General features: G+C 41.6%; 1 protein-coding gene across 1 annotated transcript in view; it reads left to right on the forward strand.

Moving 5' to 3' along the window:
* DCBLD2 (discoidin, CUB and LCCL domain containing 2) overlaps positions 1–21,861 on the forward strand; it is a 68,311-nt gene extending 46,450 nt beyond the window's left edge. Inside the window, exons 12-18 of the mRNA XM_075063276.1 lie at positions 545–592; positions 14,042–14,189; positions 14,633–14,767; positions 16,069–16,162; positions 16,776–16,825; positions 18,017–18,154; positions 19,625–21,861. Coding sequence (XP_074919377.1) covers positions 545–592; positions 14,042–14,189; positions 14,633–14,767; positions 16,069–16,162; positions 16,776–16,825; positions 18,017–18,154; positions 19,625–20,052 — 1,041 coding nt within the window. The 3' untranslated portion in view covers positions 20,053–21,861. The remainder of the gene's footprint in view (positions 1–544; positions 593–14,041; positions 14,190–14,632; positions 14,768–16,068; positions 16,163–16,775; positions 16,826–18,016; positions 18,155–19,624) is intronic.
* Positions 21,862–22,956: the final 1,095 nt, after the last annotated feature.

Genomic DNA, 22,956 nt, shown 5'->3' on the forward strand with positions numbered 1-22,956 from the left:
GCAAATTTGTAGGCACAATATGTGTTACCTGATGGGTTTCATGCAGTCTCTAGAATCCAGTAAAGTGCGTTTTTTAGACCCTAGGATAGATCCTAATGTGAGTAAAGTTTTTTTTTTTAATTTTTAAATTATGTTAATTGGCTGTGCTTGTTTCCATACGCAGATAAAATTATAAAGAATCCAACTATATGTGGGAAGTCTGATCATTTGGCTGAACATGCCAATACTTTCCTTGGAAAAAAGATGCTATCTTATGCAGTTGAACAACCAACAGACTGGCACATTTCTACTCTGTTAAGAATACTCTTTAAAATTACACTAATAACTTTAATATCAGGCTTAGGAGTATTTCATAATGAGATTGTTCTACTTTGTCTCTTTGTATTACTGATATTATACTTTGAGTGGAATTGCTCTTTTTTCCGTCTTTCCCAAAATGTTCATGTAATTAAATAAGATTCCAAGAAATGTTAGAGGAGACGGTGGCCAAACTTTTTAAAAGCAAAAGTTAGAAATATTTAATTGGTTTTTTTCTCATATCCAGGCTTACAATTCCAACACTTGCTGCTTCTGGGATCTGCAGCTTCAGGAGGTAGGACCAGACTTGTCAATCAGTCGAAAGGAGCTTGGTTCACCCTTCTAGAAAATGTCCTGGTTCCCTCTGCCTCCTAACATGAGAACATAGCAAGCACTTAGAGGAATAACTCAGAAGCCACGCTAGAATTCCTTTGTTTCTCCTACCTGGAAACATCTCTGTTCCAGTGTTCAGTATCTTGTGGTCTCCCCAACCCCCCTGGCTTCAAGCGGAGCCAGAGATAGAGGCCTTACATGGGCAGATCCCCTGCAGACATTCTCGACAGAGAGATCCTGTTCTTTCCGTATCCAGGAGGAGCCCTTCCCAGTGAGTGCAGTTTTGTAGCCTTCCTTCCGGTACCACCAGAAGTGACATTCCAGTTGCTCAACTGAAATGAGGAACCTGGCAGCCTGAGTTCCCAGCAGTAGCCAAACAGGAAGGCCCAATCAAGAGGGTTCAACAGTTGTGAGAGCAGCACCACTATAAATAAGTTACCTAAACCTAGTTACCAGGTTTAGTTGTACATCTACAGACATGCCAGTAACCAGCTCCAGTGCTGCTCCAGATGTCTCTTCCTGAACCTAAGGCTTCTTCAGACAGTCTCCTGGATGCCACTGGCAGATTAGGGGCTGCTTAGCTGAACTCTACTCCAGAGCAGAAAACCCTGCCCATCACTGAACAGTCACACCCAAACAGCCGCCAGTGCTTTCAGCCAGCCCTGGGGTAAGTAGCTCACCATTGCTGATTTTAAACTCCCTAGTTATCCTAGAGATACCCTTCTGCAGAATTTATCCAATGGTTGCTGCCAGTCTCAGACAACCAAACCATTTTGTCATCATCCTCCATCTCAATCATCAGTATGACTAGTGTAGGATAGCCTACCGTCTGAGCTGGTCCTGAGAGCCTCCTCTTCCCCGCTGGACAACAAATGGACTTTTTTTCAGGAGAAGGCCAACAAAGGTCAAGTATATCACTCAGAGGGAATTTCAAATAAGGTGACATTGACCCCTTCTGCTTTGGACTCCTTTTTCTTGGAGGAGGTGAAAGTGTTCCTGCAGCCTATGAGAGGAAGCAAAGGAATTCTTCGTCCTACCCTGCCTAGCCTTCACCAGAATATGACTGAGAGAAATTGGATGTAGGTCTGAACCTCTTGGAGCTAACCAATCTCACTGATCCTTCTCTATAAAGGATTAAATCTATAGCTCTGGTGGTGAGAAGCCAAATCCAAGAAAGAGGCATGTACTGAGTTCACCTAAGGACTCACTCATCTGAGAATTTCTTCTTCCAGACAACTTGCCTGCCTCAGGTCTGGATTCAACGGAAGAATCCCAGAAATGGCTCCTCTTCTCTCTTCGCTTTCTCTCCTGCCAAATCTCCACTCTGTGTATTGATACTCACGTGGTTTCAGGGTTAAACACAGGACAGTCAACAAAGATGTACTTCCTTTAAGTTTCCAAAGTAGAGCTCTTGATCCAGTCCTGGAAAATATTTAAAAGCAGAGTGAGGCCTACCAAACAGGTTTAATCAGCACTCTGAAATAGCTCAAATTTAACACAGCCTCAGAATTGAAGTCAGACTGCTACCCTCACAAAGTGTTTACTCAGCCATCACTAACTATGAGAATCAGTCATCCTTTCAGAAGGCAGTGTTCTACCTAAATTGCTCAGTGATCACAGGCAAGAGTCCTCCTGGTGCTATGGCCACATCTGCAGGACTGAAGCGTCTTCTCTTCTACCGCTGCTACATACTTTGCTTGTGCCATTTTGGCCTGTAAGTGTTTTCCCTCAGAAAATACCTGGCTGGGCCAAAGGGCCTGAAATCAACTACTAAATAAAATGGCTCTCTCGGAGCAGCTTGAGTATCAGATTTGTGCTTTCTTCGATTTGCTTTGTGGCTACCCAGGAGCACAATAATAAGGCATTTGGGGACTGTACAATGGAACGCAGACATCCGAAGACTTGATAGTTTCTTTACTGAGCGCTTTATTTTTGAGTGCTTTGAATGCTTAGACAAAGCAGTCCCAGAAGTCAAAGATTAGGATGAGAAAATCCTGCCATTGGCAAGATACCAGAAGAAAGATTTACAAACCTCCAGTTAGGAACAAACAGTCCTTTTGAGGTTTTTCCTCATCTAACTTCTGCTGATGAGACAGTAACTTGATGGAAAGGGTGTTGGAACAGATCCTGCACTAAAAGTCCCAGAAGTATTTTCTCCAGATATCCACCCTGAACAACAAAAATGCTTTGCTTCCCTTCTCTCTTGTACCCATCCGAGGGGGGAACCCGATGGAGTCATGCTTCTCCAGTGTTAGCCAGTAGCCTGCCACCTCCTTGGATCAATGGGTGACAGAAGTAGTTGGTAAAGGTTCTGTAATAGAATTCAAGTCCCTTGAGGCTGATTCCTGCCTCCTCCTCCAACTCCCTTTTCTTCTTTTCAATGTCTGATAAAGTATGTTCAGATGATTTGGGAGGTTACTGTCCTACTTGCCGGTCATTGAACCAGTACAAGACTGGAGAGGATACTCAGAGACCAGGTCCACATTCTTCTTCATCCTATGCAGTCACAAGGGATCAGAGTTATCCTGGATTTGAAGAGTGTGAATGTGCACCCACTTCAAAGATTCTTATTCCTTCTCTCCCATGTTCACCTTCACGCTATCACAAATTGTTCCCAAGAAGAGCTCTTATCATTAGCCTGGACGTAAACCAGGAATGGATTCAAATTGGGATACCTGGTAGAGAAACTGGACAAGATTGCAAATACTTATGTGATGGGCTTTCTTGTTGCCTTTCATCTTGCAATTCTAACCCATATTGTGATGGGAAGTCTTCTGTTGACAATTGAAACATAGGAAAAGGTGTCTTCATTACTTTTATTTTGTGTATCAGAATTCTTGGGATACCTCTGAGCCTTGGAAACAGTCACACTGGGAAGTCTTCTGGAGAGGGGAGTAAGATGCTCCCTGATGACTGACAGGACTGGTCCTGCCTGCTGAAGCTACAAAGGAAAACTGACTAGGAACTGTGAGTTCGCTTTAGGCAGTCTGAGAAGAAACTTAATCAGCCATTGCTTTTAATTCTAGCTTTGACTGCCCTCTTCTGGCCTTTTAAGCTAAAATCTTCGCACTTTAGCCTGATAATTAGATTTCATGATTATTGTCAAAGATGTTTAGTTGGATCATTCTCCTGCCTGAGAATAGAAAGATTTTCTATTTTTATACTTAGATATAAACCTCTTCTGTAGTATATTTGAACTGTGTGTTTTTGTCTCTAGTATAGTGACCACCTGCAAATTCCTGAAGTGGAATGCAATGTGTAGCTTGAAACTCCATTGTAGTTAATAAAATAAAGTCTTAAATAAAGGAAGAAATATTTAAAAATACATTTGTAGAAATGTACTTAACCAAAACCTGCCAGTTGTGATGAAAAAGTATATTTAAATAATTGGAGTAAAAAAGGAATCCATAGTTATACTAGTATACTCCCCTCTGCTCCTAGATCACCTTCTATACAGCTGTGCTTTTCAGTAGCCCCTTATATGTGGATGATCTCCCTTTTGATTCTTAAATATATGTATAGTACACGCATCTGGAGGTTTTATTCCAATTTACATTGTTAAAAATAAGTTTAAAAAGTCAAAAGTTGAGCACTGTTGCAACTCTTGCTGCTAGTTTTGTAACTCTCGCAAGTTATAAGGAAAATTGTGAAAAGAAAATGGTGATGCAACCAGGGCTTTTTACGATTGTGTTTCTGCTACTGCTTCTAACCTTTTATTCTGAAAAAATCAGAAGGAAGCATTTGAAGTGGTGATTAATGAGAAGTGAAAGATAAAAGCTAACCTGTTGTGGCTCATTTGCTTTCTGAAGGGGAGAGGAAAACAGCAGGGGCAGATAGGAATACAAAGAGAAGGTGGAAGTTTATTTTTATCTAAAAAAAAAAAAACCCTTTGCTTCCCTTACATGTGTTTTCATGTTAAAAAAAAAAAAATAACTGAGTTTAAGACAAATCTGATTGAGAGACTACTTCAGTGCTTGGTACCATAAATTTGACCTAAATAGAAAGAAGCAGTGAATGAGCAGTAATACTGTTCATTGTTGATCTTAGTGAAGACGCTGGCTAACATTATCAAAAGCAACTAATGATTTTAGTTGCTTCCATTCTTGGGTGCCCAGTTTGAGAGAGCTTAAAGGAGATTAATTTTCAGAAAATGCTGAGCACATGCCTGAAGATCTATGCCTAATAAGATGTTAAATTGGGTTCACAGAACCCCTATACACATTAGGAAATTTTGGCCACTGTTTGGCATATTTAAAAAAACAAACAAACCACATTTTGCAACTGAGTCTCTTAATCCAAGAGCAAAGAGCTGTTTAGCCAGTTGCAGACCAATCTTGCACCATTCAGTAGTGTTTATTGATTAGCATTACGATATTAAACAGTCTAGAAAATTGAAGAAAGCATTCCTTTCTATTGCTGCTATCACATTATCCTAGCAATAGAAACTGGCATATAGCACAAACAAGAATACAAGTGAGCAGTTAGGAGAACAAATCTTTGTGCATTAGGCATCAGCCCACTCATATCTCTCTCTCCTGAAAGTGCTCTCCTTCTGTGGGGCCCATAAATGCTACCTTATGTCAGTAAGAACTGTCAGCACATTATTAAAAAAGAAAATAGTCCTAAATTAAAGCCATCTTCGATATCTCTGTCCTTGTGATCTGTCTGTTTAGATTATAAGCATTTTGGGATGGGGACTTTCTCTGAATTGTACAGCACAGAGTGCACTGTCAGAAGTTAAATACCCTACTGTTCAATTATTTTAAAATAAACAGAATAGACTCCCTTTACCAACATACTCTCTGAGCAAATGAGGCCCATAATATATTTGCAGGCTTCAGTGTCTAGTTCATGCACTTATCATTCTGAAGACTGTTTTGATAAAACTCTGGAGCCTGGTGTGTGGTATACTGAGAACGTCTTTAACTTTGTCTTAACGCACACACAACTCTGTTACGGTGTGCTATCCATGTACTAATGTTGTTTATTTTAGTGAATGAAACTACTTTCTGTCCCTTCAGAAAGTAAAAGTACAAATTAGAAAGAATGTTGATCAGTATTTTCAAATTTGAAAAAATATACTTTAATCCCCAGGTATGTACTGCTAAACTAAAAGCATAACACACACATCATACTTGCATGGATGTAGTTCTAAAACAAGAGTGGAGGCAGACACAGTGTATTTTTTGGTTTTTGTACAGCACCTAACACAGTGGGGTCCTTGCCGTGACTGGACTAGATGCTATGATAATACAAATAATAAATAACAATAATTGTAGGCAGCATAGAGCCTACAAGTCCAGTCAGTCCTACTTCTTGTTCATCCAATCGTTAAGACAAACAAATATGTTTACATTTACGGGAGATAATGCTGCCCGCTTCTTATTTACAGGGTCACCCGAAAATGAGAACAGGGCTTTGCATAGCACTGTTGTAGCTTGTGTCGCAAATTATTTACGTGCCAGATGCGGTAAAGATTCATACGTCCCTTCATCAGGGGCGGCTCTAGATTTTTTGCTGCCCCAATCATGGCAGTCAGACAGCCTTCGGTGGCTTGCCTGCGGGAGGTCCCCGGTCCTGCAGATTTGGCGTACCTGCCGCTGAATTGCTGCCGAATCCGCAGGACCGGCAGACGTCTTGCAGGCAAGCCGCCGAAGGCTGCCTGACTGCTGCCCTTGCAGTGACCAACAAGGCACCCCCCACGGCTTGCTGCCCCAGGCGCGCGCTTGGAGCGCTGGTGCCTGAAGCCGCTGCTGCCCTTCATGCTTCAGCCACCATTCCAGAGGACATGCATCCACGCTGATGATGGGTTCTGCTCAATAACAATCCAGAGGAGAATGGATCGGTGCATGTTAATTTTGATCATGTGAGTCAGATGTCACCATGTAGCAGGGTGGTCACCCAGTCCTTCCTGGAAGGGCTTAAAACAGCCCTTCGAGAGGGCTGTGGCAGTGAAAAAGCTGGGCTGATTGAGGGAAACCAGCCTCAGCTGTGGCCATGCCCCAAACAGACCCAGCTGGCCCTATAAAGGCCAGGAAAGCCAGGAACAAATACTCTCTGTCTGCCTTTAGAGGGAGAAGGGCCTGGCTGCTAAGGAGCATACCTGGGTACCTAAGTTGGAGCAGGGCTGGGGGAAGGCAAGAGGAGCTGAGGAGCTCTGGCCTGGAAACCCCCAAGGTTACAGGCCTAGGGTAAGGCCAACTGGGTACTGGGATTGCAAAGGGGCAGCCCACGAGTAGGCAAAGGCAGCAGGTCCAAATCCCTTTGCCTGTGATGAGTGGCTGGTACACTGCCGTCTGCCCCAGTGAATGGGAGCTAAGTGATGACTGGCAGTAGCCAAGACTGAGTTAAGGTGGGGATAGTGGGTGGAGGTTCCCCTGGGAGGGGAGACCCTGAGATTGGGGGTTACTTCCAGAGGGGCAGAACCCCAAAAAAAGGGGCACTGGGGTCCTGGGAGGGACACGGCCAGCGGCAAGGGGGATCACTGGCCTGTAGAGGGCACTCTGACAGTTGGAGAGATAATTCCCAACAGAGACCAGCAGGAGGCATCGCAGGGGTGTGTCCACTCGCTTACACACCAGGAGATAGTTAATTTTCTTTCTGGGGTGGTTCGGGTTCTCTAGTATCTGCGTTGGAATGTTGCTCTTTTAAGACTTCTAGAAGCGTGCTCCACACCTCGTCCTGCTCAGATTTTGGAAGGCACTTCTGATTCTTAAACCTTGGGTGAAGTGCTGTAGCCAATTTTACATTGGTGCCTTCTTTGCGTTTTGTCAAGTCTGCTGTAAAAGTGTTCCAAGACTGCTATAGCATGAAGTATATGGCAGAATGCGGGTAAAACAGAGCAGGAGACATACTATTCTCCCCCAAGGAGTGCAGTCACAAATTTATTTAACATATTTTTTTAATGAGCGTCGTCAGCATGAAAGTAGGTCTTCTGGAATGGTGGCCAAAGCATGAAGGGGCATGCAAATGTTTAGCATATCTGGCACGTAAATACCTTGCAGTGCCGGCTACAGAAGTCCCATGCGAATGCCTGTTCTCACTTTCAGGTGACATTGTACATAAGAAGTTGGCAGCATTATCTCCCATAAATGTAAACAAACTTGTTTGTCTGAGCGATTGGCTGAACAAGAAGTAGGACTGAGTAGACTTGTAGGCTCTAAAGTTTTACATTATTTTGTTTTTGAGTGCAGTTACATAAAAAAAAAACCCTACATTTGTAAGTTGAACTTACACAATAAAGAGATTGCATTACGGTATCGTATGAGGTGAACTGAAAAATACTATTTATATTGTTTATCATTTTTACAGTGCATATATTTGTAATAAAAATAATATAAAGTGAGCACTGTACACTTTGTATTCTGTGCTGTAATTGAAATCAGTGTATTGATCATCCAAAAATATTTTATACATTTCAATTGGTATTCTATTGTTTAACAGTGCGATTAAAACTGCAATTAACCATGATTAATTTTCTTGAGTTAATCACGAGTTACCATATATACTCTTTCATAAGCTGAATTTTTTTTAGTGAAAAAGGGAAGCACCAGAGAAGGGGGTCGGCTTATGAATGGGTATAGAGAGGGAGAGGTGAGACACAGCCCCTCCCCCCAACAGAGGGAGCAAGGAGAGGCAGTAGAGCCAGAAGGGAAGAGGCTGGGCCAGAGTCTCTCCGCTTCTGGCCACGCTGCTCTCCCCCAGCCTCCGAAGCAGCTGCAGCTCTGGGGCTGGCAGGCTGAAGCCGTGCCACTTGGCCCAGCCACCCAGAGCAGGCTGTGGCCACGCTGCCCAGCCTGTCGGAGCACATTGCAGCCATGCCACCCGGCCCAGCCAGATGAAATATGCTGCGGCTGCACCACCTAGTCTGGCCCTCCGGAGCAGGCTGCGGCTGCACTGCCCACCCTGCCAGAGTAGCTCCAGCCAGGCCAGAGACATCCTCCCGTTGCCCTCCCCAGATAAGGTGGGATGGGGAGAGTGTGGGGGTCCCAGCCTAGAGGTGGGGTCGTGAGAGGGTGGTCACTGGGGTTACTCCCCTGACTCACAGCTTCTCTCCCCCCCCCCCCCCAAATAATTTCCCCACCAATTGCTGTCCTGGTCTGTCAGGGTAAGCAGCTGGCGTACCGGGACATTTTGTTTACTTAGGTTTACCTCTGTGCCTGCGGACGCTCGAGGTAAAGAAACCATCTCGGCTCACCAGCAGCTTATCTTCGTGGCCTGGGAGCCAAAGTTTGCTGACCCCTGAATTACAGGGTCGGCTTATGAACGGGTTATAAAAATTTTCCATTTTTACTTATCCATCCTGGGAGGGGGGAGGGCGGTCAGCTTATAAACGAACCAGTTTATGATCGAGTATATATGGTAACTGCGATTAATCAACTGCCCTAGTTTTAACGCAATGTGAGTTATGGAGGTATGTGATATCTATAATCTTATATATGAAGTAAATTGTGAAATTAGAATTTCAGCTCAGATTCTTGCTTGTTTGGACCCAGAACTAGAAGTGTTCTACACAGTGTTTGTAGCTGCACTTCCTTTATGGTGCTATTACAATCACTGATATTGGTCTGAATCTACTGAAGTAGGAGGAATTCTTTGTATGTTTTTTAACATATTACTTTTCTGCCGGGGAAGCATCTCAGACATTTCTGATATTGCCTATGCCTATAATATCATCTAGGTGCTATCAAAGTGTGCAGGCATAACTCCACCGTCGCATACATCACAGTGTGCATTTAAAAATAAACCTGCACTGGTCTCTCACTGTTGTTCACCACATCATTGTTTATGTTCCCTCCATCATTGTTCATGTACTATCTGTATTCCTGTAGTGCCTAGGACAGTGATTCTCAAATGTGGCCAGCACAACATTTAGGGTCTTGGAGCCCTTTTCCCAAACTCCCTGCTGCGGCCACCAAAGCCCACGGTGGGCCCAGCAGCATTTCATTGTAGTGTAGTAGGGTGCTGGCTGGTGAGTCTTGCCCACATGCTCAGGGTTTAGCTGATCGCCATATTTGGGGTCGGGAAGGAATTTTCCTCCAAGGCGGATTGGCAGAGGCCCTGGAGGTTTTTCGCCTTCCTCTGCAGCGTGGGGCATGGGTCGCTTGCTGGTGGATTCTCTGCAGCTTGAGGTCTTCAAATCACAATTTTGAGGACTTCAATAACTCAGTCATGGGTTAGGGGTTGTTATAAAAGTGTATGGGTAGGGTTTTGTGGCCTGCCTTGTGCAGGAGGTCAGACTAGATGATCTTATTGGTCCCTTCTGACCTATGAGTCTATGAGTAGGGCTGCTGCCTCTGTGAATGAACAACTGAAGCCCCTCTCTGTGATCCCTGTGTGACACAGCTGAGGAGTTTCGGTGTGCAAAGCATTCACAGAACCTGTGCATGTGGCTGTAGTGATGCGAGCCATGTTTCCAACAACTGTTACACAGAAGTGTACTTCCAGGGCACTTCACTTTGTGAAGAGCAAATACAGAAACAAACGTACTGACAAAAACCCAGAGGCTGCACTCTGATTTGTGCCGGAAGAGAGGAGTCATGAGCAGTTCCCTTCCAAGAACCTTTTGAAATTAAAAAAAGTTCATATTTACAACTACTTGGCTACAAAAAAGAGACATTTTGTTAACTTTTTAAAAAATTGTTAGTAATTGACAGTAATATAGTTAATAAACTGTGTAACTTTTGTGCTCTTATTAATAGTACATATTAGTTTTTACGCTGAAAAGATGTTTTGTTTATTCACATGACACTTTCAAATAACCTCATAACTAGATTATCACCAGTGTAATATTTTAACGTTCAAAACTGTGGCCACTGGGAATACGCTTTGGCCACACGTTTGGCCACAGTAAAAACTCATCTGAGAACCACTGGCAGAGGAGTTCCCTCCACAGACCAGGACCTCATCCTATTAGGTACACAACAAAAAGACTGTCCCTGTCTCAAAGAGCTTGCACTGATCCATAGTCCGGCAGAGAATACAATGCTATACTTCACAGGGGATCTGGCTTTATCTAGACTCTATTCCATCCTGTGTAAAGAAGTGCAAAGCTTGCAGACCAGAATATGTGTACAAGACTCTATTGTGCATTATAAGATGACTGTACCAGTACCATAATTTCTTCTCTGGAATTAGATTTTTGTATAAAGCAAAGATTGTATCAGCATATGCATATCTGAACAATGCGCGAATGAGGACGTTTGGGGTAAGTGCTCTTGCGGTAGGAGGCTGGCAATGACTTCTATTCAAGCACTTTTTAATCCACTGCAAATTGCACTCCGTTCTTTACATTAATATTCAGTGACATACAAGTTCCTGAACTAGAGATCTTACGTTAATCATATCCAATTTACAGTCGATAAACTTGTGATACTGTATAATTAATCTTAATTAAAGTAAGAATGGAGGAACCAGTAGAAATTTGTTTTCTTTCTTGATGTATTGATGGTAAAAGGGTAGGTGTTTTGACTTTTAATAGGAAATTAGCTATCTTTGCTGCCTTTTTCCTGTAGATGGAGCTAAAAGTCCATGTGATGATCTAGCATTATCTTTTCCTTCCCACCCTTTGGGTTAATAGAGGATTATGAAAAATACCAGTCATGAGCTTGAGGCTGCATCTAGAAGGTTGTGACAGACAAACGCTGCAGTAACCAAGGCCCTTGTGCATTGTGGTTCTCAGCTTGGCCTTATCTAACACCTGTCTCTAATGCTGGCAGAAGGAAAATGCAAACAATACATAGATACATTTCCCTTGATTCAAATGCAAACCATGTCATCCTCCAGCTATCTCAGAACCTTGATGAGATTGGCTTCTGGGAAAGGCAGAGGTGATGCTTGTGGATAGAATACACTTTGAAGAGCTATAGGGGACACTTGCCCTACTCCATCAAAATAATGCTCCATGTAGTTGTCCTGGACTGATCCTAGAAAGAGCATCTAGAAAAACTTTCTTCCACTGTTAGCTGATCAGAATACATCCTGTCCTGCCAGACGCAGACTTGGCCACACTGATAAACTTAGAGCAGATTGTTGTAATTCACTCTTCATTCGGGCACTAAAGAAAGCACAGCTGGTGCAGAGTGCACCTTCTGGCTAACCTGGGTTGATAAGAACACTATGTTTGTGGCCAGATGATCTGCTATTAGATTGGCAGCCAGCAGAGTTAAGTTTGAAACTCTACCCTTGATCTAAATGATCTAACAAGCTGGGTCAGTAGATTCTCTAAAAAGAATAGGACAAAGTGTGTCTGTGGGGACCGTAGCAGGCTTATGGAAAGTGTTGTTTCCATGTCTTTGTTTTAGATACTTCTGGACAATATGAGGAAGTTGCCTCCATTCCCAGGATTACTCAGTAGCTGTGTTGTCAACCCTAATCAAGCTTGCTCCCTCAGGGTTGCTTATGATAGACTGCTTCAGTTGAAATTGCCATATATGAGGGAAGTATCCCATTAATATACCAACAGGGAAGTGCAGGCTCAAATAGACCTTGGCTCCCAGGTAATTGATCCCCCGTCTCCCCCCACCAAAGAGGGTCTAGTTACTAGTGTTTTTCAAGGCCTCCTTCTGCTTACACTGCAAAGGAAGGAGGGAAGCAACTTTCTATTGGAATCTCATCCCCCCTTGTAGTTTGGACCAACCAACCCATGCCCCTGAGTTTCAGTACCTTCAGAGACACTGAATTTGGTTTCTCTTTTCCATCACACATTCAAAGTAGTCTTTCTAAGTCATTAGTGTGTGTCAGGCTAGGTGATGGTGGTCAGATAGTAACTACACTTCGACCTTGATATAACGCTGTCCACGGGAGCCAAAAATTCTTACTGCATTATAGGTGAAACTGCATTATATTGAACTTGCTTTGATCCACCGGAGTGCGCAGCCTCCCGTCCCCGGAGCGCTGCTTTACCATGTTATATCCAAATTCGTGTTATATTGGGGTAGAGGTGTATGTAATAGCTGGCATTTGTTTGATTTGCTATGTGAAAATAATTCATGGCCCGTAAAGTTCCATGACAAAAAAAAAATCCACAATTTTTACCTTGAACAAATATAAGGAATTGTTGCTAAAGGTCTTTTTGTGGGTTTTTCAAAATTCCAGAGTCCCTTTTGTTTTCATATCAAGATTTACAACCTCTGTAGACTGCAGCCATACAAGCACTAGAGTGTAATGTTGATTACATACTTGAGCGGGTTTTGAATTCCATTTAATAGAGGTTTTATCCATACGCATGACAACCTAAAATATAAAGGCATCAGCAGTTTTTTGGCATTCTGTTGATGCATCTGCCTGCTATATTTGAGGTATAAGTACAAGACTGATGGATATAAGATGCATAATTATCTATCAGTAAGATTAGACTCTTGCCATAGGCATTATAGGTAAGATGACAATGGAGTAATGTCATGATAGTTGGCAGATTTTATTCTGAGACAAAGGTACTGGAAAGGAGGTAGATGACGGGCACTAAAATTTTAGGCCTGGCCTACACTAGGAGGGGGGTGTTGATGTAAGATACGCAACTTCAGCAACGGGAATACCATAGCTGAAGTCAAAGTATCTAATTCCGACTTACCTCCCATCCTCACGGTGGAGGATCAATGTCCGTGGCTCCCCCATCGACTCTGCTACCACCGCTCGCTCCGGTGGAGTTCCGGAGTCAACGGGGAGCGCGTTCAGGGATCAATATATCGCATCTAGATGAGATGCGAAATATCAATCCAGGATAAATCAATCGCTACCTGCCTATACGGCAGGTACTCTGGACGTACCCTTTTTTCTACTTGTCTAATCTGGAGATAAGATGTTGAGGTTTTGGTTCATACTTCACTACAATTAGTCACCCTTTCTCTTTGAGAAGCTTGGTCAGCAGCACTGTTCTGGGAAACAGGTAATCAGTCCTAATTACACAATGCCTTGCACCAGGGCCGGCTTTAGGAAGTGCGGGGCCCAATCTGAACAGTTTTGGCGGGGCCCTGGCAGGGATGACTTAAAAAAAAATGTAAAAAAAACCACATGGGGCTTGTACTCACCGGGTGGTGCTCCGAGTCTTCAGCAGCACTTCGGCAGCGGGTCCTTCACTCACTCTAGGTCTTCGGTGGCACTGATGGACCCGCGGCCGAAGACCCAGAGCAAGCGAAGGACCCGCCGCTGAAGTGCTGCTGAAGACCTGGAGCGCCGCCAGATGAGCAAAAAAGCGCCTCTAGCCAGGGAAGGGATTCTCATTGGACATGGGGCCCTCTTATGCACGGGGCCCGATTCGGGGGAATTGGTGGAATAGGTCTAAAGCCGGCCCTGCCTTGCACTGCTTATTTGGTTAATTGAAGTTATAGGGCATAGTTAGCAATGAATTGGTATAGCATACATTGTAGGAGCTAATAATTCAGTTTAAATGTTTTTTGTTTTTTTTCCCTAGATATTTCAAGGAAACACTGAGTATTACCAGGAAGTTCGCAATAACTTCATTCCACCTATTATTGCACGTTTTGTTAGGGTTAACCCGTTAAAATGGCATCAGAAAATTGCAATGAAAGTGGAACTGCTAGGATGTCAGTTTAGTATAGGTAAGACCATTAAAAATGCCTCAGTCACCGTGAAACACTGGAATATGTTTGTAGCTATCACTTAATTTAACTTTTGGCCTTGTTTTCCATAAGAAATCATGACAAAAGCTTTTCTCTAAAATAATAATTTTGGGATCAGAAAATCTCATCTTCCTGTAACGTCCACTGGACTAGTATTTTCTAGTTTAATTGACACTCAAAATATTCTGGGACTTATGTGACTTGGAAAATACCTGCTTGAGGTGCTCCACGGGTAATCTCCTTGTATCAATGATACTAGCAACTGCTTTTTCTTTTCATGGGCTCATGTCCTTTTCTGACTCAACAGAATGAACAAGTTCTTTGGTAAACTGGCCACATTTCCCTTTCCTATGTAGGGAGCTTGTTAAACTTAAACCAGCATCAGGATTGGGTAAACGTTTTTGCTAAATATGTTTCTACAGGTCGGGCTCCAAAACCTACCATGCCGCCGCCGCCGCCACCACCACAAAGTAACAACGACTTCTCCCTGCAGACTGATAAAACAACCTCCACTCCTGAGATCAAAAACACCACTGTGACTCCAACTGTAACCAAAGGTATCAAAACTTAAGTGGTGATAGTGTTTGAGAACTGTAGTAATAGGTCTTATGTTAACATATCTTTCACTGTTGTTTGCAGTGTTGTTGGTCCCAGGATATTAGAGACAAGGTGTGTGAAGTGTTACCTTTTTGGGGAGCCAACTTCTTTTGGTGAGAGACAAGCTTTCAAGCATCACAGAGCTCTTTCTCTGTGTAGCTCACAAGCTTGTCTCAACAGAAGTTGGTCCAGTAAAAGATATTACCTCTGCTACCTTGTCTCTCTTACACCAACATAGTTTATCTAAATGTAAATTATTTTGGATTTACTCTCTGCCCTTTATGGTCCTCTGAACTTGTACGTGCTGTAACAAATCCTATCACTCTAACTTTTTCCTTTTAAATATTTATATTACTATAGTAGAGACCCATATGATGGGTAACAATTTATAGCTACATTCTGGCCTCAGATACGCAAATCCTTCAGAACAGCTTCTTTGTGAAAGATTAAAAAGACTGGATCTGAAGAAGTTGGTTTTTTACCCATGAAAGCTTATGCCCAAATAAATCTGTTAGTCTTTAAGGTGCCACCGGACTCCTTGTTGTTTTTGTGGATCCAGACTAACACGGCTACCCCTCTGATACTTAAAAAGATTGGGACAGTTCAGCTTAGAAAAGAGATGACCCAGGAGGATATGATAGAGGTCTATAAAATCATGACTGGTGAGGAGAAAATGAATAGGGAAGTATTTAATCCTTCACATAACATAAGAACTAGCGGTCACCCAATGAAATTAATAGGCATCAGGTTTAAACCAAAAGCAAGTACTTCTTCACACAACACACAGGCAACCTGTGCAGGCAGTGATGAAGGGTGGTTGGGACAATAGTCCAAAGAGTAGGCTGCTGCCAAATGGTATATGAACACTGTTTAAATGTCATTAACACCTTCAAGTCAATTTTAAGTATTGTAAGTTCAGAAGTGTGTGTTCCTGTGCTATTCTTATTTCTTTAGGTTGATATTCAGGCAAATTGTAATTTGAACTGTTTTTATATATACAAATAATAAGAAATGTTCTGACTCTGATACACTAGCTTGGAAAAACTACTGATTGTACAGATATGTGGAAAACTTGGGTATTAAATCTATTATTATTTAACATTTACATTTAAGGTAGCGCCCAGAGGCCAGGACCCCATTGTGCTTGGCACTGTACAAACATATAGAAAATTGTGGTGTCTTCCCTAAAGAACTTGTGAACTAAAAATGGATGTGCAGAAAGTTATTCTGTCTGACACTGCTTTTGTTTAATGGATTTCAGATGTGGCATTGGCAGCAGTCCTAGTTCCAGTACTGGTGATGGTCTTCACTACTCTCATTCTGATCTTAGTGTGTGCATGGCACTGGAGAAACCGGTAAATGAATGGATGAGCAGCGCTCATGTAAAGTATTTTAATTTAGCGTGTAGGTATGAAATACATGGCATATGTAAGTATGGAAACTGTAGTTAAACCATTTCCAGAATGGATTTATTCGTTCCGAAGTTTATTCATGTACGAAGAGGAAATGTTCTGCATTCTGAAGATTCCATATTTTATTTGGGTAGCATTATGAAGGTTTGCTCTATTCTATTGAGTTCTTTTCCTGAAATTTTGGGAGACGCTAGTTGGTTGGGAATTATATTTTGAAACTTGAGCACCAGCTACAGCCAAGGGCATAGTCAAGGCATTCGCTCCCCAGTCAACTCAGAGGGATCCACCCCAGTACATGACCCAGCAGTCTCCTTTCATGTTATCCAGGTTAGGAGGAGCTTGCAGGAGGCTGAAATTGGAAAGCTGCAGCTTCACATCCTCCAACTACCACCAGCTATCAGGATTTATAATAGAAATCATTACTAGTCTGTAAACATTTCAGTGCTATACCTTGTCAGGATTTTTATTCTGAAGGAAAATGTTTGCTAAATCAGTATTCATGTGTTTTTGCATTTGAATACGGTAGTTAAATGTGTCCAACTTTTTTTTTTTCCAGAAAAAAAAAAGCTGAAGGAACATATGACTTACCGTACTGGGATCGCGCAGGTAACAAAATGGTGGCAAAATCTCTGCACTCAGTGCCAGCCTTAATGAGCATCAGTGTTTTAAACAAAGATATCTGTAACTTCATCTCTACCAGCTTGTTGTAACAGTGGTACTGAATTCCTTTTCCATTCAGACTTGTAACTTTTCTTTCTGTACGTTGGCTTCAAAAAATAGGAAGACTCGTTTTTTCCAAAGTACGCTATTAGATCTCCACTCAGAATCTTGTAATACTCCCTTGAAATTCTATACAGGAAAGGTTGGAATCTTTCCATTTAAACAAACAAGAAATCTCATTTTGAGCAATAATTTTGCATATATAGTAATCAGATATCCTGTGAGTTCTGAATATTGATAAACTTTTGTAGGACTTTTTAGTATTGAAAGTACTTTAGTGTGCTTGTCAACTTTCTTTTCTATTTCCCCATTGCTCTTCTAAGTGTGTGAGATTTTCTCAACCTTCCGTGCCTATAATACTATATTTGATTAGCGATTCGCTTCTTGTGATTTTTCACCTTGTGAAAATCCGCAGTTTAACACACACTCCTGTGACTCACAAACACCCACCTTGTTTTGAGGGGCGGGGGAAAGATGGAGGGTGGAGTTAAAATCTATAGCCTAGAAGTGCTAATACATGAGGCCGCCTTATTCACAAGAATGCTCACTGTTGTTCAACACAAGAAGTTTGTGTTTAAACCTGTCCAGATGGCCTCTGGAATATTTTCCATGCTGTATTTTGAGCCTAAAAATAGTTCATTTACTGAACTGCTTACATCTGTAAAGTAGGACCAGCAACAGGTGCTAACACAGAAATTCAGGGCTAGATTCTTCATTCTGTCCCTGTTGCTTTGGAAATGATATCAGTCAAAAATTGAGTGGAAGCCTTATTACTGAGCCTCCAGCCTTTTGTCAGACAGATTTGTTGGACATCAATAACGTATTAAATGTAATTTTATGGTTATCTTGTAAAATATCCTATAAGCTCCAGGTGTTCTGTGAATAGTGATAACTAATTTCGTGACCTGTCATTTTTGGCGGGGGGAGGAGGGAGGAAAGGCAAGCCGTTTTCACAGAGGCTAAGAAAGGTGTGTGATACTTTTAGCATCTTTAGTAACTTACGTGAATGAATTACCACTGACTTTTTATTATGCATTGTTGTAAGTTTGTACTTCTTTTATTTCTAAAATCTTGAAGGGTGGTGGAAGGGCATGAAGCAGTTTCTTCCTGCCAAGTCAGCAGAGCATGAAGAAACCCCTGTTCGCTATAGCAACAGTGAAGTTAGTCACCTGAGACCAAGAGAAGTCCCAACTATCTTACAGACTGAGTCTGCAGGTACCTGTTTTTTGTTGTGGACTGTGTATTTTGGCTTTGTGTGTGAAATGATTTATATTGCATGCATTTTCTATAGCTGAAATCTGGTTTTACCCCTCATCTCCTACTGCTTGTGCTGGAGAGAGTACAAGGCTTTACTTTGGTATATTCCTGCTTTCCTCCTTACCTGTTCTGTCTTCTCATAGTTATGAGAAGCAGCCTTAATTCTGGCATATCCTAATTTTTGAGTATTTGATTAATGTTCTCTCTCAACTTAGTTTTGTGTGTAACTTCCTAAGGCCAGGTCTACACTATAAACTTATATCAGTATAACTGTGTCACTTAGAGCTGTGAAAAATACACACCCCTGTGCGATGCAGTTATACCAACCTAATTGCTGGCTTAGACAATGGTGTGATGGGAGGGCTTCTCCCCTCAACATAGCTACTGCCTCTTGTGGAAGTGGATTAACTACACTGATGGGAGAAGCCCTCCTGTCAGAGTAGTAGCATCTTCACTAAAGCAGCGCCATGGTACTGCAGTGTGTTAAGTGTCAACCTGCTCTACGTTTTTAAATAGGCAAACTGAAAAAACAAATTCCATCTTATGGAATCATATTGACCCCTTTAACAGCAGGGTTGGAACCCCTACCTCCACATCACAGACCTCTGCTACTTGAGCTAAGAGTGACTGGGAGCAGTAGTAGGTTTCCTCCTCTTTGTAGACCAGCCCTAGGCGAGAATGAGTGAGACACTTGTCCAGTGGCTTTCACAGCTATTTGCTGACATCAAAGCAATGTAGAGATTTGGGAATCCTGGATTTAATTCCAGGTTCTGTAGAATGTGCTCTAGTGGGCACAGACCCTTCTGCCTGTGTCCCTCCAATTTGTCGCTGTCCTGTCTTCCCATCTCCTGATTTTAGTCTCTTCTCCACCTGTTGGCTTCTCCCCTAGCCAGTCCCAGGGCTTCTCATGCCAGTCTCTCTCTCCCTGAGGCTCCCTTGTCTACACCTCAAGTGACCTGTCAAACTAACATAACTACTGAGCATGTATAAATCTGATTTTTCATGGGAGAGCAAAAACCACATCCTTGACATCTGGGTATTGGAAACAGCTAAACAGTTTTCACTGAATCTTAGACCTGCTGGGCAGACACCCAGCATGAGAAATTTTCAGTCCAAGCAATTGAAGTTTGGTAGTTACAAAGCAAGTAAAATTGGACTCTTATAATATGAAGTGTCTGTCAAGCTTAACTGTAGGTGGTATCGGCTCAGACTGTAGTAATTGTCTACTGTGGGGTTTCTTGCACCTTCCTCTGACATATCTAGCACTGGTAAAGACAAGATATTGGCCAGATGGACCATTGGCTTGATGCAGTGTGATAATTCCAATGTTCCTAATGAGGGCTTCTTATTTTAATACAATGCCACCATATTAGAGTTTAAAATTTTCCTGTCTGTAAATTTTTTTTTTTTTTTGGGGACATTGCACAGAGTATGCTCAACCACTGGTAGGGGGAATCGTTGGCACACTTCATCAGAGATCAACCTTTAAACCAGAAGAGGGAAAAGAAACAAGCTATGCTGATGTGGATCCTTACAACTCAGCTGTACAAGAAGTTTATCATGCTTACGCTGAACCATTGCCTGTCACTGGACCAGAATATGCAACCCCAATAATCATGGACATGTCAGGTCATTCCACCGCACCTCTTGGTGTCTCTTCTATTTCTACTTTCAAGGCTACAGGGAACCAAGGCCCTCTCATAGTGGGAACTTGCAATAAACTCTTAGCTAGGACAGATAGCTCATCATCTGCACATGCACTGTATGATACACCAAAGGGGATGCCTGGACCAGGTTCCTCAGCTGAATTGGTGTACCAGGTACCACAGAGCATGCCACATTTTACAGGAAGTTGAGAACTGAGGTAAGTTATGAATGAGCTAGAGGGTGGCAAATGTGAATTCTTAAAACAAAATTATTTGAAGGTGACTATATTAAAATGTCACTTTTGAATCACATTGAATTTTTTTTGTATTGTAAGTTGTAGTAACATGGAGTTGAACAAAAATGTGATGTGATATCGGAGGTCTAGGAAACTAACAATCCTGCCATTTCTTTGAGGGTATATACATATGATTTATTTGTTGCTGTTCAGAAACCATGGACACCCAGTTTACTACTGTACCTGAGAGAGAAGAGTTCCCTAAGATGAACTTCAGCAATTGATAGTCACGCTACGTGGAGAGGAATGATACATTGCTATAGCCTGAGAGCCAATAATTTAGACCTTGCTGAAGATACTGTTCCTGAAATACCAAGCTTTAACATTTCTGAAATCCATGTATAAGAGATGCAGCTGAGGGATTGTACCCAACATCTAGCTTCCCCAAAGAGAACTTCAAAAACTCTTGATATTCCTGGGACTGCTGCTGCTCCTGCTGTAACTGAACTCTAGGACAAACTCCCACTGACTTCATCAGAAGCAGGATCAAGCTTGAAAGAGTACAAGTGTTCCACCTTTTCTTTGTGGGATCGGCAATGCAGAGTTGCTGGAAATCTGTAAGGTGAGCTACTTTGGAGGAAACAATTTTTCTACTGTTCTTAGCTTCCTTTAAAAAAACTAAACCCCAACATCTGTTAGCTTTATAATGTAAGTTACCTTTGCCACATCTTCTCAAGTCTCGTGGACTTTAAGGTCAGAAGGGACCATCAAGATCACCTAGTCTGACCTCCTGCACATTGCAGGCCACAGAACCGAACCCCTCTCTTTTCTAGGGATAATTTCTCTGTACTAATTCATTGGGTGGTCAGACTCTTTTCTAAACAGAGATTACAGTGTGATCAGTGTCCTTAACAATTGTTACTTGGGAATTTATCCCTAGTAAGTGAGACTACTGAATTATCCTAATTTGAATCCTCTGAGGTTCCCAATTACCTCTGCAATGAGGCTGAAAACTTGGTCATTCTTTGAGGAAATTGCAGGTCTAAAAGAGTGACTCTTTTAAAAAAAGAACTTATACTGGTTTAAATCAGTAGGCAAGTACTGCTGAGAGCTTTTAAGATTAAGGGATAGGTTTTCAAGCTTGTGCACAAAAATGGCCAGCGTAATCACATGAATAAAATGACTGCATGAAAGTTGGAGTTTGTGCATAGACATCAGTTTATTTACACAAACACTACACTTCAGGGTAGTTGCAGGTACATTTTGGCACAGGTGCATTTGAAAATTTGGTCCTCTGGACTTCTAAACGTAACTGCTCATCTCTAGAATGAAGGGTGAAAATTACCAGGTCTTAACAAATTGAGATTTATTTTGAAGTGTGCAACAGTTTAAAAGCTACTGTGTAACCCATTGGATTCATCATATACTTGATTGTTTCAACTGTCCATGCAGTATTTTTATTTTAGAATTAAAGCTGTGCTGAATTTTATATTAAGAGAAATGGTCTTCTGAAAGCGATTAGTCTACTTCTACCTACATGTCGATGAGACAGAAAGCTCCATAGCTTAGTTTAATCTTGCCAAATGAAAATTAAATCGTCTCTGGATGCTATTTAAAAAAATACACCACCACCAAATTGTTTTAATCACTTAGACATTTATCTTGTAGAAACAACTCATACCTTGTTTTGATTAAACAAATAGTAGTGAAAAACTTATTTAAATAGCTTTATTTTAATAGTATAATGACACTGTTGGGAGGCTACTGAAAAAGTTTATAAAGGTGACATACACAGTAGCCCAGCTTTATGGACTTTTCTTTTGATTCAAAGAGCCTTGTTTTTTGCCCAAGGCCTGTATAATTGGACGTACAACTACTAAATATAGATATAAACTAATGCTGGTAAAGGTGACTGCCAAGCCCAAATGTTAGACAATTGTATTTAGTAGTATCTATCTTCATTCTTGCTGCAAACTGGAAAGCTTTACACTCTGCCTTTTCCCTTGATATTGAGTTTTTACAAAAATGTGATACATAACTTATTTTTCTCGTGTTACTGAGGTACTAAGACTAATCACATTTGTGATAGTAACCATTTGGAATTATGTGCACTGTGTTTTAAGGCCTGATCCTGCAAACTCTTACTCACGTGACTGGTTCTACTGATGAGAATAAAGTTTTGTAGGATTGACCTCTAAATGTGAATATTTTAAGTCTCAGGGGCCTACAAGCCTCTGCCTTCCAATAAGTTCAATTACTCGCCCTATTACTTATTTGTACTAGTCCATTATTTAATGAAAGGATTAATTTGTTAGAACAATCACCAGCTGTGGGAATTTTATCTGTGGTATTTTCCTAAATGTATTTGTTTTTAAAGTTTGGAGACTCTAGCTCTTAAGTGCATCTGACAAACTTATTCTGGATAAAAAAAATATTGTAGTGCTACCTATGGGCAATCTGCGCACATCAGTGCTTTGAAATAAATTTAACAAGTGAATTGTCAAAATTGAGATCAAAGCTTTAGCCAAAAGAAATTATGACCCTTGTTTAAAGAAAAGGCTTAGCAGAGCTTATATTTCACAATAACTTGACAGTGGTGCAGGGAAAAAGGTAAAGATTTGCTTTAACAAGCTGCCATAGGAAAGTGGGGTTTAACATCTGTCTTTACCCCAGCCATAGCACATAAATACAAGGGAATTTATTCAAAGGCACTCATTTCTTAAGGCAGTTCAGAATTTCAGTAGAAAAACATCTAGAAGCAAAATCCCTCCAATGCAGTAAGTTTGTTTATAAAATAGTTGATGACGCTGTTACTGTTTGTCTTAAAAACAAACAACCAAAATATTTTATACTTCTCTTTCCATTGTTACAAAGCTCA

This window comes from Chelonoidis abingdonii, chromosome 1 (assembly GCF_003597395.2).
Source record: "Chelonoidis abingdonii isolate Lonesome George chromosome 1, CheloAbing_2.0, whole genome shotgun sequence".
NCBI classification, from domain to species: domain Eukaryota; kingdom Metazoa; phylum Chordata; order Testudines; family Testudinidae; genus Chelonoidis; species Chelonoidis abingdonii.